We start from the raw sequence: 12,642 nt of genomic DNA, 5'->3' as shown, positions 1-12,642 counted from the left end.
GCTTAACTTGAGTATTTGTGTGATTCCTATATTTAGTTCTGGGATATTTTCCTTTGTGTCCTGTCTTCTAAGAGTTTGCATGGGATTTTTCTTCTACTGTTTGGAAAGGTAAGGAGGACCAGCTTTGCACAGGAATTGATATCAGGGTTGGAACTTGTTTGGAAGAGGTTCCCAGTGACATGGACGTCGCATACCCATTTTTTTGCTACCACTTACTTAGGATCTGTTCTCAGGCTCTCCTAGAGCTTCATGGAGTTCTTCTCCTGTTCCTCTGTCCTAGGCTGTGACCCAGGTGAGTTGTTTGAGACACCTAGGTCTCCAGACCCTGCAAGGGCAGGGGAAGACTTCGCATCACAGTAACCACAGGAGAAGACGTCTTGGGACTTTGACTTGTCCAGATCAAAGATGACATGATGGTGATTTAAGGATAGCTTTCTTTCACAAGCCAACATTTTTTTTTTTCTTTTCTCCTCACTGCCTTCACATCTGTAGAAATAACCTTGGAAATCTCTAAGGTTCTGTTCTTTATCTCATCCATGACTTGTATCCATTGCTGGCTTCTGTTTGGTTTCCTTGTCCTCAGCGTCTCCATTTCTACCCACCCTTCATTCTTGTAATGGTTTTAGAGTCCCTTAAGTACTGATGTCTTGCAGAATTATCACTTTTGGCATCCTTGAGAGGGCCTGGTAGAAGTGGATGGAGTTGGAGGGATTGTAGGTCAGGGCTTTCCTAGTTCTTGATAGGAATTTCTAAATGCTGACACTGTGCTGACTCTTTCAAAAGTCACATACTTGGCTCAGTGGACTAGAATTTGCAAGCAAAAAGGCTTTTACCTTTTACACAGGGAGGAAGGGATCAGGGTAGATGGGTGGGTAATGAAAGCTCAGAAGCACTTGAGAAGGGCTGGGAGAGTTTCTCTGGCAGGAGGTAGGCAGAGCTGGAGCAGGAGCAGAGGCCTCAGTGGCTGCAGGATGATGCAACTGGTAGCTCGACAGATGGAGGCAGCTGCTCCTTGGATTTGTTGTAGAGAAGACCCAAGAAGGCTTATTGGAGGCCTGGATCATGCCGATGTGGAGAGGAGATGAGAGCGGCTTTGAGGCTTCCAAACTCAGCCTCCAAGAGGCAGGGAAGAGAGAGGGTTGTGGGAACAGCAGTTTGGGGCTGCTTGTCAAAGTGCAGAATGGCAGATAGTTGTTCTAGACTAGTGTTTTCAGCTGTGCACTGTTAGCCTCCCCTGATGCTCTTATTCACAAAGACTGGGGCTCTGCCTGTCTCCTGGCCGCTTGTTGAAGTATGCAGTTGTGCTTGAGACAGCTGTGTCAACAAAAGCCATGTAGCTCAGGGGAGTCTCAGGTTGGAGTTTGTTTCAGATCATAGAGATGACAGTTAGCTAGCTTGGAGTACAGATGTGAGCACCATCGGGTTCTATTTAAGGCAGTGCCACTGGGTGCTAGTTTGCTGTGGGGCTAGCAAACAAGGCCTGGGGAAGAAGACTGCTGTAAGCTGGTTTGACAGTGTCAGCTCCTTCCTCCCTCTTGTCTATCCTGCCTGCTACTGTGCCCAGCCCACCAATGTCATGGGCTACTTTGCTGTTCTCCTGAATCTGCCTCTGGAGCCAGAGCTGCTCTTATATCCTGATAACTTCCAGAGTTAACTGTTCTTAAAAAGTAAGTTAGGGAGGGAGGAGGGGAAAGCAGAAGAGATTGCTACCTCCGGGTGTGCTCTAGTGCCTCAGAATACTTCGTAGTGTAGGAATCATGGCAGTGGCGGTTTGTCCATGGTGGGTGCTGTCACCTCATCTTCTCAGAATGACCTGGTAGCCTCTTCTCTAGATGAGACCTTCAGCATTCTGTGCTGCGATTCTAGGGACGTCCCAAGGAAAATGTTGGGGATCCTTGAGCTTCAGCAATCTGTGCAAAGACTGTTACTGCTCTCCTGTACCCTGACAGGTTTACCAGGAGATTACTGGAGATTATGGCCATTTCATGTCTTTGCAAGGCTCGCTTCACAGAGGATTTGTGTGGGCTTACAAAACACATGCAGTGCCACAGGATTAACTAAGTACTAGAAGTGGGACAAAAGGAACATGAGAGTGAGACATACACAGTTGCTAGAGGTGGGTCTAAATTTGACTTTGAACATCTCAGCTACTGACCCCAAAATTGGATAGTTTCTCTTTGGCTTTGAACAAGAGTTCAGGATCCAAGGAAGTACAAGAGAACCAGGTGTTTACTGTGACTCTGCAGGTATGAGGGAAGGGCTAGGGGGCAGGTGCCCCAGACACTGGACCACACTGGGGAACCACGTCCTGTAGCTGTCACCATGCAGCTCTGCCAACCCTGCAGTCTTGCTGACTGACTGTCTCAACTCTCTGGTGGCCCAGCAGGCATGCAGACAGATTCCATGGTCCACAGCAAGGAGGGGTGTGGGGGGCATCGAGAGAGCAAGCAGGTGAGTGACGTCACCACTTCATGAATCTATGTAGACATAGTTGGTTTTGGTTTTAATTGGGATGTAAGGAGCAGGAAGGTCAAGGGTTAAGAGGGAACCCTTGGCCACATAGTGAGCTAGAGGTCAGCTGTGCTATATGAGATCTTGTCTCAAAACAAAACAAAACAAATTCACAAAGGGTGAGGTAGGAAACAGCGTGATTCATGCTGCTTTTGGTTTGTCTTCTCTCACTTGTTTATGCCACCATCTTCTAAACTGCCTGTGCAGAAACTTTAATTTTTAAAATATTTTTTTCTTTTTGTTTCAGTAATAAGTTATATATATTTTATCCATCTTTCAAAGTTCTTGAAAGAACTCCCAAAATAGTTTCTCATTCTTCAGGGATTATTTATAAACAGACCAGGGCACCATGTCATATTTAAATCCCAGTGCTCTCCTGTACCTGTGGGCTTCAACTAGAAGTGCACAGTGCTCTTCTTTTTCTATAATGCAGGTATCTTGGTCTCTGGGCAGGTGGAGAAGGGTCTCAGTAGTGTTTTCTCCTGAGTCTCAAGCAGGGCTGGGCTTTTGGTCCCTAGAACATGGTCTGCCTAATAGAAAGCTATGTCAGGCACACATGGCCAAGCTTATAAGCATTTGCTAGCCTGAGCTGTCACACCCACTTTTGAAGTCTCAGTTTCTCTTATTCCTTCCTACCAAGTCCTCTATTCCCAACTCTATTTACTACTTCCTATTTTGGGGGTTGGGTGTGACATACTTAATGAATTTCATTAGAGATGTCTGCATAAGAATGTTTTTTTAAAAGTGTGTGTACATGTGTGTTTTAAATGTTTTTGCATATGTATGTATATCTATGTATGTATGTGAACCCTGTTTGTGCCTGATGTCATCGGAAGTCAGAAGTATCAGATCCCCTTAAACTAGAGTTACACATAGTTGTGCGCCATCATATGGGTACTGGGGATCAACCCTGGTCCTGAGAGAGCAGCCAATGTTTTTAATTCTGCAGTGTTATAATTTTTTTAGCTCCCACCCCTTACCCTTTTATAAAGACGGTATTATGTAGCTCAGGCTGGCCTCAAACTCACTACATAGCCAAGGATGACCTTGAACTTCTGTTATCCTGCCTCAAGTGCTGGGGTTACAGGCGTGTGCCACCCATGTCCAGTTGATATGGTGCAGGGATCAAGCTGAGGGCTTCCTCTATGCCAGGTAAGCAGTTTACCATATTGAGTCCCTGTCCAGGAACTTTTAGATGGTTCCAAAAGTCCCAAAGCCTGGGCTACACATGACCACACCTCAAATCAAAAACCCTTTCACAGTTGTGTGTGAGGTGCCGGGATACTGCAAAATACAGCTCTGGGTTAAATTTTGTGTCAGGCTTCACTTAGCTGTAGTGTTCTTCAGCATTCTTCCTCCCCTCTCTCTTTCCTATGGCCTGTAGCAAGGCCCTTTGGATAGTTGAAGGCAGCAGGTAGTCAGTCTCCTTTTATTGTTCAGGCCAGCTTCTTCCATGGGCTCACCTCTCCTGCATTCAGTCACTAGTGTCTGTGATGTTGGCCCAGGTAAGTCAGTCTGCTCAATTTTCATTATATGAGTGAGAAAGAATGAAAGTGGAGGGGGTGTCCTGCAGCCCTGCTATTGGTAGCTGTTGGTGTTGTTGGTGTACTCCTCCTGAATTTTTTTCCTGGACATTTCAGTCTCTTCAGATTTCTGTGTATGCAACTTCATAACAGCTTCCATGTCATGCTGTTCTAACAGAAGCAGTTCTCCAGGTTCTCACACAAGTCTATAAATATTTTAACAGCTACACACTTGATAGTGGTGCCTTAATATCCTTAGTGTTGGATCCAGAACCACCAATGCCTTGGAAGATTGACTCCATGGCCTGCAGTAGTTGTATGTGAGCTGACACTCCTGCTGTGAGACTGCCCTGCATTGTTCATGATACCTTTGGCTGTGAGAAATGGTTTGGTTCCTTAACCATTGCTTTATGTATCCACCAGGGAGAAATGAAATGGAAGAAAAATATACACACCTTTCCCTTCACTGATACAGGACTGACTTTATCTGCTCTAAGATTCCTATTTTAAGTTGGTGTTGTGCACACATTTAATCCCAGCTTTAGAGACAGGTGGAGGTAGATCTATGAGTTCTAGGCCAGCCTACATAATGACTTCCAGGACAGCCAAGACTGTATAAAAAGGCCTGTCTTAAAAACAAACGAACAAAGTACAACAAAACAGAAAAAGAGGTTTATCTTATTCACCAGGTAATTCAGCAATTTTCAGTGGCAGGGTCCCAGTTTGGGACCTGAGGGGATTTGGGAACCTCCAGGCAGTAAAACTCTGATAACTGACAGCAAGCAGGTCTGTCAACAAGAGAACTGAAGCTCAGGGTCCACTTCCCCTAAGGGTAGCCAGTCTGACCCATCTGCACAACAGGCCTGAGTTTGGTTCCAACATTGTGTATTATACAGATAATAGAAAGTTATAGACAAACTGTTCATGGGCATATATCTTGGTTAGATTGCTCAGCTGTTCAGTTTTTGATGTTAAACAGGGTAGGCCATACTGACTTGCAACTCAAAAGCAGTCAAGGCTATCCTTCTGCCCTGTCCCTACTGCCATCCTGCCCCCAAGTGCATGTGTCATCACTGGGCAGAACTTCATGTGCTCACTTTTGTCTTTATTGAGACAGGTCTTTTGGTAACCCAGACTGGCCTCTAACTTAAGATGTAGCCATTGAAGGCCTTGGATTCCAGATCCTCTTGCCTCTGTCTTCCTAGGGCTCGGGTAACAGGTATGTGTCACCACACCTGGCTTCATCAGGAGTAGGCTGAATGCTGCGAAGTTGGGGAACCCTGTTCTCTATGGCTTCCTGTGGGACCAACTGTTGGTATTTACAGGCCAGAAAAGGACTCGAGTGTCTTGCTCCATCACTCTATTTTATGCTTTGAGACAGGTGTCTCATTGTACATGGAGCTATGCTGGCAGCCAGCAAATCCCAGTGACTCCTTTTTCCTTTCCCTCTCTACCTCTACTATTGCGGTTATTACCTGAGGGCACAGCTACACCCATCTTTTTAAATTTGTGCTGAGGATTTTGGACTCATGTTTGCTCAGCAAGCACACTTATTCACTGAGCCTGTGTTTTCATCTTCAGGGACAGACTTTGAGGGAAATGCTTGATTTTCCTTGTGTATCTGTAAATGTGAGCCTTCAGATACTCAGAGTAGGGCCAGGTTAGTTAGTCAGAGAATCCATTCAGGCCTGGCTCACAGGAACATCTGTGTTCCCTGTCATGTGCCTGGGCACAAAAGTCTCTTTGTGGAGTTGAGATGCCATCACTGAGGCCAGAGTGTCTCTAAGTAAGCCAGGCCTGCTATGCATACTCAGCTGATTGTTTGGGTGGTGGCTGTGAATTCTGCCACCTGTGCAGCTGTGTATCCATTTATGAACCCACAGTGTGTAGGGAATGTCCTTTAGTACCCCTTGTCTTGAAGGTCCACATTGACTGACTTCTGCATCATTTTGCCACCTTGGTGATTGTAACAGTAGTGTGTTCCACTGGCATTTGAACCCCATTTGGCCATACAGGTATATCTAGCTGCCCTGAGAACGGAGAGACTTTTGAAGCAGGAAGTCTGCTCAGAGCCCTGTTTTTACCTGACCTGGTGGATTTCCTGTGATTCGATGCCCAGTGAACAGCTTTCTCTGCAGGATAAGATTCATTTTCTGAGCACTTTTTCAAGCAAGGATTCCTATTTATTGTAAACAGTGCTATATCTGAACTCAGTAGGGGATTTGTTAACCATTCATTTCCCATTTTTCATTGGTATGGATTTGTACAAAGAAGCCACACTCTTAAGTGAGCGGGAATTTCCCAGGTCTGCCTCCTGGTCTATCTCTCACTGCCTTTGTCCCCTCCAGTCTGGTTGATAAGTTCTTTCCTTAAGTATGAGAAATAGAGAGCTAAGTATTCTGGTATCAGTGAGATTGGGAACAGAATCAACCAGAAAGCATATATATTTTTTTTAAAAGTATATTAGTCTAATCGGCAAAGTAGATTTGAAACAGTTTCATTATTATCTACTTGTATTTCTAAAGGGTCCTGTGAAAAGTGTAATTGGGGTAATGCTTTAGGATGGGATTAGGCTTGGTTTTATTTAGGATGGAGTTTTTACTGCAGCTTTTGTTTTGCCTGCTTAGGACAGGCAATGTGAGGCAATTGGTTGCTTACACCACCACCACCAATTCCAAGTTAAATTTTATCATCTCTGTAGCCTGGGCCTGGCTGGCTATCTAGAAACAGCAGTTATTCCTGACCTCTTGCCTTCTGCCAAGGAGGCATCTCGTAGGAACCAAGTTTAGATTAGAGATGGAGAAAGTGTTGTGGTAAGCAGTCTGGGTAGTTATCTTTGCTAGAATGTATGAAAGAAGGAAGTATTAATACAGATTAGAACATTTAAAACAATTAGCCAAGCTATGAAGTTGTCCTTGTTTTTGTCTACCCATCCGTCCATGAATGCAGCCATTCACTGTATAAGGTTTACTGGTCTGGGGTGAGGTCTGGCTACTCTGTGGGTCCCAGTGCAAGAGGCTAAAGCTCTGCAGTTGGCAATTAGGGGGAAGAGGGTGTGCTGAGCTACACAGAAGAAGACCTGAGCCAGGAACTATTAGACATAGTGGCTCCTTCCATGGGTAGGCTTTCATCTGCAGTTTATTGAAGCTGGGAGTGTGCAGAGGTGGGTACACACTCGGACTCATGCTCTCTCATACTCTGAGCATCAGATCCTGTTGCATTTCTCAACTTCTAACCTGTAAGTCCCTGGGTTATTGTAAATGTGGATTCCTGGTTTGGGATTTGGTACCTCAGCTAGGACTCTGCATTTTATACCTCCAATAGAAATAATATTCACAGGAGCCTCTTGTTAGTGTTAACTAGCTAGATACTTGAGCAAAACACACCTGTGTGCAGTGTTAACACAAGTACTTGGTTTTACACAGAACTGTGGGCTTCCTTTTCCTAAGCATGCATTCTAAACCTTAAGTGTTTTGATTGGAGCCTTTGGTCTCTTGAGCTCCTTCTTATGACCAAAGGCCCTTCAAGAACTCTTGTCTTAGGTTTCTGTTTCATGGTCTATTTCTCTGGAGCAGAGATCTGCTGTGAAGACTGAGATCTGATCCTTCTGAGGCCTGACTTTGAGCCAACATGTGTCTCCTTTAGGTGTACAGCCCTGTTTGACTATTCCTTAATTTTAATTCTGAAATACCTGTAGCTTTATCTTATCCTTTTGCTGGGCCATGTGGGTTTGAGAAGAAAACTGTGCTCTCCTGTGATAGGAATAATAAGAAAGACAGCTCTGTCTTTGCATGTGATGACTTGCCTCTTATCCACCCCCCTCCCCCCAATTTCACAGCTACTTCTCCACGAGTGTCCTCTGAGTTGGAGCAGGCCCGGCCACAGACAAGTGGAGAAGAGGAGCTGCAGCTGCAACTAGCACTTGCCATGAGCAGAGAGGTTGCGGAACAGGTCAGTGCTTGTGGGGTAGAGCCCATGCGAGTCTTTACCTTGGTGTTTCTGAGGGAGGGTTATGGTTCCCAGAAAGGATGACACACACACAGCCCTGTCTTTAAGGCACTTGATGAGTTCATGCCTTGTGGCTACAGTGCATTCTGAGCCCCTATCCCAGGCAGGGGTATTACTAGGAAAGGGTTTCAGGGAGGTCAGTGTCCAGAGAAGCAGCTGACCCTGAGTGAAGTTTCTCTGCAGACTTACTGTCTAGGGACTCCTAAGGGAGTTGTGTGCCTCCAGCCTCCTTGAGGTACCAGCATACAGGGCAGTGAGCAGGACAGGCCTGGGTTGAGGGTGGTGGGTAGGTGGGGTGGCCTGGTCCCTGCCAGGGCAATATACCCAGTGGCAGATGTGTGGGAGAAGACTAGAAGGCTGGAAGGGAAGTTTTAGGAAAGAGCGTGCATGCGGGCATGGTAGAAGCAGCATACATTGTTTAAAAAGAAGTATTTGGTGTAAGATGGAACCCAGACCCCTCTGTAAGGAAGTGCTCTAATATTGAGCCTGTGTGTGGTTTTGTTCCCCTCTATGCCTTATTTTTTAAATAAGCATGCGTTACTTTAAAATAGAGGAGCAAAAGGGGCGATTCAAACACCTTTAGACAGTGTCCCTTTGCTTTCAGTCATCAGAAAGCGTGCAGACAGCCAGAGGCAGCAAGGTACACCCCTCGTATGGAGAGAAGAATGTTGGGTGTTAAATGAGAACACAGAGAGGTTTGGCCGGCATAGTTGGTATGTCTGTAACAGCAACAATGGGCAGCTTTGATCCTGGCCTCTGCCCCCTGTAGAGAACCTGCAGCCATTAAATCTGCCCATGTGGAAGCTAATGGCTCCACGGGATCAAGGTGCTGAGGAGGTCTTACTGCAAGTTTCTGGGATGGGTGGATGGCTTCAGCCTTTTTAGCTAAAACCCAAGAGTATGTTTTGATCATGTAGAAGTTAGGCCAGGACTGTCTTTTGCAAGTGACTTACCCTTATATAAGATGAACTGTTTCTACTAGAAACCATACAACTGCACAGTTGTTTAGGGAGTGTCCACAGTTGTTTTGGGGATTGGAATGATATGTATTTTTCAGATTTTCTAATTCTTTCCTGGTTGTCAGATTTGTGTTCTATAAGGAAACACCATTTTCATTCTATGTGGATGAATGATTTGCCTGCATGCGTGTATGTGTACCACATGCATGCCTGTTGCATCCCCTGGAACCGCATTTACAGATAGTTGTGAGCCACTATGTGGGTGCTATGTACTGATCTGGGTCTTCTTTAAAAGCAAGTGCTCTTAATTGCTGAGCCATCTTCAGCCCTGAGATTAAATATTTTGTTTCCCCATTTTGGTGGTGCCTAAGTGCTGCTGGTATGACCTCAGACAGCCTCTGAAGGAGGAACCTCTGTGAGCCCTCTGGGAATGGAAAGCCATTGTTTTCAGCTGAACTATATTCTCCCTTGAAATGCCACATGATGCAGGGCCTTTCCTGTTGCTGGCCACTGTGGCCTTGTGCCCTGCTGTGTGGCTGTCAACATTACCCTCAGCCTCAAATTCCATTGTCCCACTCCAGGAAGAACGCCTCAGGCGGGGTGATGACCTCAGATTGCAGATGGCTCTGGAAGAAAGCCGGAGAGACACAGTAAAAGTTCCAAAGAAGAAAGAGGTGAAAGCTTGTTGCAAGGTAAATGTTTGAAGTTGTTCTAGGTGGTTGTTTCAGGTATCCTGTGACCTCCAGTGAGAGTAGGACACATGGTTGGATGCTAAATTCCACATTGAACCTATGTTGTAGAGAATACCAGTGAGAACAGTTTAAAAAAAAAAAAAAGACACATACACAAAGTGACCGGGAGAAGACACTTGATGCCACCTGTAAAAGGAGAATGACATCAGCAGTGTCAACCTCAGAGTGGTACTTGGACACTTTTTGGTCTCCACAAGCCATTAACTACTGGTCTTCATCCCCTCAATCCATTTTGTATCCCCCCGACTTTGCTAGGCTGTGACATAGAGGTGACTAGGATGTGGCTCTACTTGTGACAAACTTATCAGGCCAGGGGTACTACTGGCATCACCTGATGACAGGGCCCTGATGACAGATGTTTCAGTCATGGGAATAGGAAGGGTGGGAAGCCAGAAGGAGAGACAGAGACAGACACAGAGACACAGAGAGCCAGCCAGCCCCCTCTCCTTCCTTTAGGCTGGGTGCTGGTAGCCAGGAAACTAAAGACAGGTGAAGAGAGATGCTGATGAGTGACCACAGTCTGGGCCGATGCCAGAATTATCCTGAGAGAGTTTGGGAGCCCTGAGAACTTATAACTTGTGGGCATATGGCAAACTTTAAGTACCATGGTATATTGGATCCTTGGCTCCTCTGGGAAGCAGAGACATAGTAGATAGAGACTTTGGGGTTGGAGCAGCTCAATTTCCAAGTTATTCAGGACTTAGCCCAGAAAGCCTATTCTGTGGTGAGAACTAGTATTTATGCTTAGTGTGTGGATATTGCTATGCATGTAGCCAAATGAAACCATTCCTTCTGTTTGTCTTAACAGCCAGGCTCCCACTCACAGCAGACTACCTTGTTGGATTTAATGGATGCCCTCCCCAGCTCAGGTCCTGTTACACAGAAAACTGAGCCCTGGAGTACAGGCGCCTCTGCCAACCAGACCAATCCCTGGGGTGGAACAGTGGCACCTGCAAACATTTCTGACCCCTGGCCATCATTTGGTAAATAGATTGCAATTTTTTCCTAGGCTTGTCTGTTTGATGGGGAGATAGGTACTTTCTTCTCTCAGCAGGCTCATTTCTTCCTGACGAATCCATATATCAGAAACAACCTGTCACTGCTGTGGACTTGTTCTCTGAACTGCACCCAGCTCAAGCTGTCATAATACATACACAGAGAAAAACCTAAACTGAGCTGGACGTGAGATGTGCTTACCACCACTACTTATGAAAAGAGGACATATTTGCTGCTATTCTAGTTATATAAGTTTAATGAGTTTTGCTTATTGGTAACTGTGAGAGAATTGCTAGTCTGATTTGAAACATGAACTTGGCAGAATTAATTTATTGTGGGTGATAGTCCTGAAACATGAAATTTCTTAATTGCTGGTAGGGAGCTTGGTTTTACAGGCTTTATGCTTCTGGCCTGGTTCTCTGAACCCTGTTGGACATTCCTGTGATGTGTGTACCTGTATTCTTCTTTTCCTAAACTGGGCCTTTTTACTCCACCTAGTTCTTTTGATGTTTGTTAAAGTGTACCAAATGCTAGGCTCTGTCCTGCCATGTGAAGAATCTGGGACATACAGATAATGAATGGTTCCTGTCCTGGGCAGGATGGGGACAGCTGGTAGCAGTACTGTGTCATCCAAACTTTGGCAAGGGCCTGTCAGATCAGAGCAGCGAGTTGAGCATCTTAGAGGTGGGTGGGCACCTAGAAACAGTGTCTATAGAATAGTGTGTCAGAAGGTGTGGGAGCCATGGGGGGATGGGGAACCCATATGCAAATCTAGACACAGGAACCCATGCATTGCAATTTGGGTAGCAGGTAGAAAGGTGAGGGGAAAGGAGTGGGTGTCAAGTAATCAGGGACTGGCCTCTATCTTGCAAGTGCTTGTATTTCTTCTATTTGGTCTAAAAGATATGTCGGCCTCAGATGCTCCTTGGCATATTTTTAGCTACAGTGATATGTGGGGCTTACCGACTTCCTGGGGCCAAGTAGTGTTACTTGAGTTCTTATTCCTTGGAGACCAGGAAACCTATGGAGGTTGTACTCTGGAAGAGCAGGGTACAGGCAGATGTGGAAGTATTGTGGTGCTCCAGGGATAGACTTTCCAGTACTGGCTTTGACGCTCTCTTCTCCCAGTTCTGTAACACAGTCTTTTTGTTAAATGACCATTATTCAGGTCCAGCTATAGAGAATTCCTAGTGGGTTGGATCAGGGTCACATACAGAGGCTGTGCCAGGAAGCCTGAGTAGGTGATAGCCTGCTGTGGGGACAGGTACCATGAGCTCTGTTGGGGTACGTCCTTTGCTTGCTCTTCAAATGGAGATGAAATTTACTGTTCTGACCATTGTAAGATGGAATATTTAGCAAAGCAAAACAAAAGACCCACACATTCACAGAGCTATATAACTACTGCTACTAGGTAGAATGGGATTTATTTACATTACTCCAGAAAGAACCCATACTCAGTTCCTAGCCACCAACCTGCTATTATGCCTAGGTTCTTAAAGACTTTGTTTGCTGTTATTAACAAAGTCAGCTTATTGTGGTCTTCATTTGTTAGACGTTTGTCTGCAGGTGTTTAGTCCTTTCCTGGACAGAAGTATCCCTCGAGGGTTGTGGTGGTACCTTATGCACACACTCTCCTCCTGTTGGACATTTGCATTTGTTTAGTTTCTGGCCACTGTGAATCTAATTTTCAAAAGAGAAGATTGAACTAAAACCCACATGATCAATATCTATTTTTACATGGTGGTGAGGATTTAAACTATTCTGAACCAGTGGTGCTACTCATGGATAGCTCTCTGAGGCTAATCCCTGTGGCTTTTCTCTGTGAACTTGCCCACTCTCAGCTCTTACACATTTGACATTTTTACTGGTGACTGGAGGAATACACAGATCACC

General features: G+C 45.4%; 1 protein-coding gene across 2 annotated transcripts in view; it reads left to right on the top strand.

The window, feature by feature from the left end:
* The window catches only part of EPN2 (epsin 2), a 58,675-nt gene that overhangs the window by 33,338 nt on the left and 12,695 nt on the right, over nt 1-12,642 (top strand). Inside the window, exons 3-6 of one of the 2 annotated variants that reach the window (XM_080923080.1) lie at nt 7,873-7,985; nt 8,647-8,682; nt 9,583-9,693; nt 10,562-10,736. In XM_080923080.1, coding sequence (XP_080779206.1) covers nt 7,873-7,985; nt 8,647-8,682; nt 9,583-9,693; nt 10,562-10,736 — 435 coding nt within the window. The remainder of the gene's footprint in view (nt 1-7,872; nt 7,986-8,646; nt 8,683-9,582; nt 9,694-10,561; nt 10,737-12,642) is intronic. The other variant, XM_080923081.1, reaches the window with a different exon arrangement.

The sequence above is a fragment of the Micromys minutus genome, assembly GCF_963924665.1.
Source record: "Micromys minutus genome assembly, chromosome: 10".
Lineage (NCBI taxonomy): Eukaryota > Metazoa > Chordata > Mammalia > Rodentia > Muridae > Micromys > Micromys minutus.
This window is presented reverse-complemented; position numbering and strand designations above follow the sequence as displayed.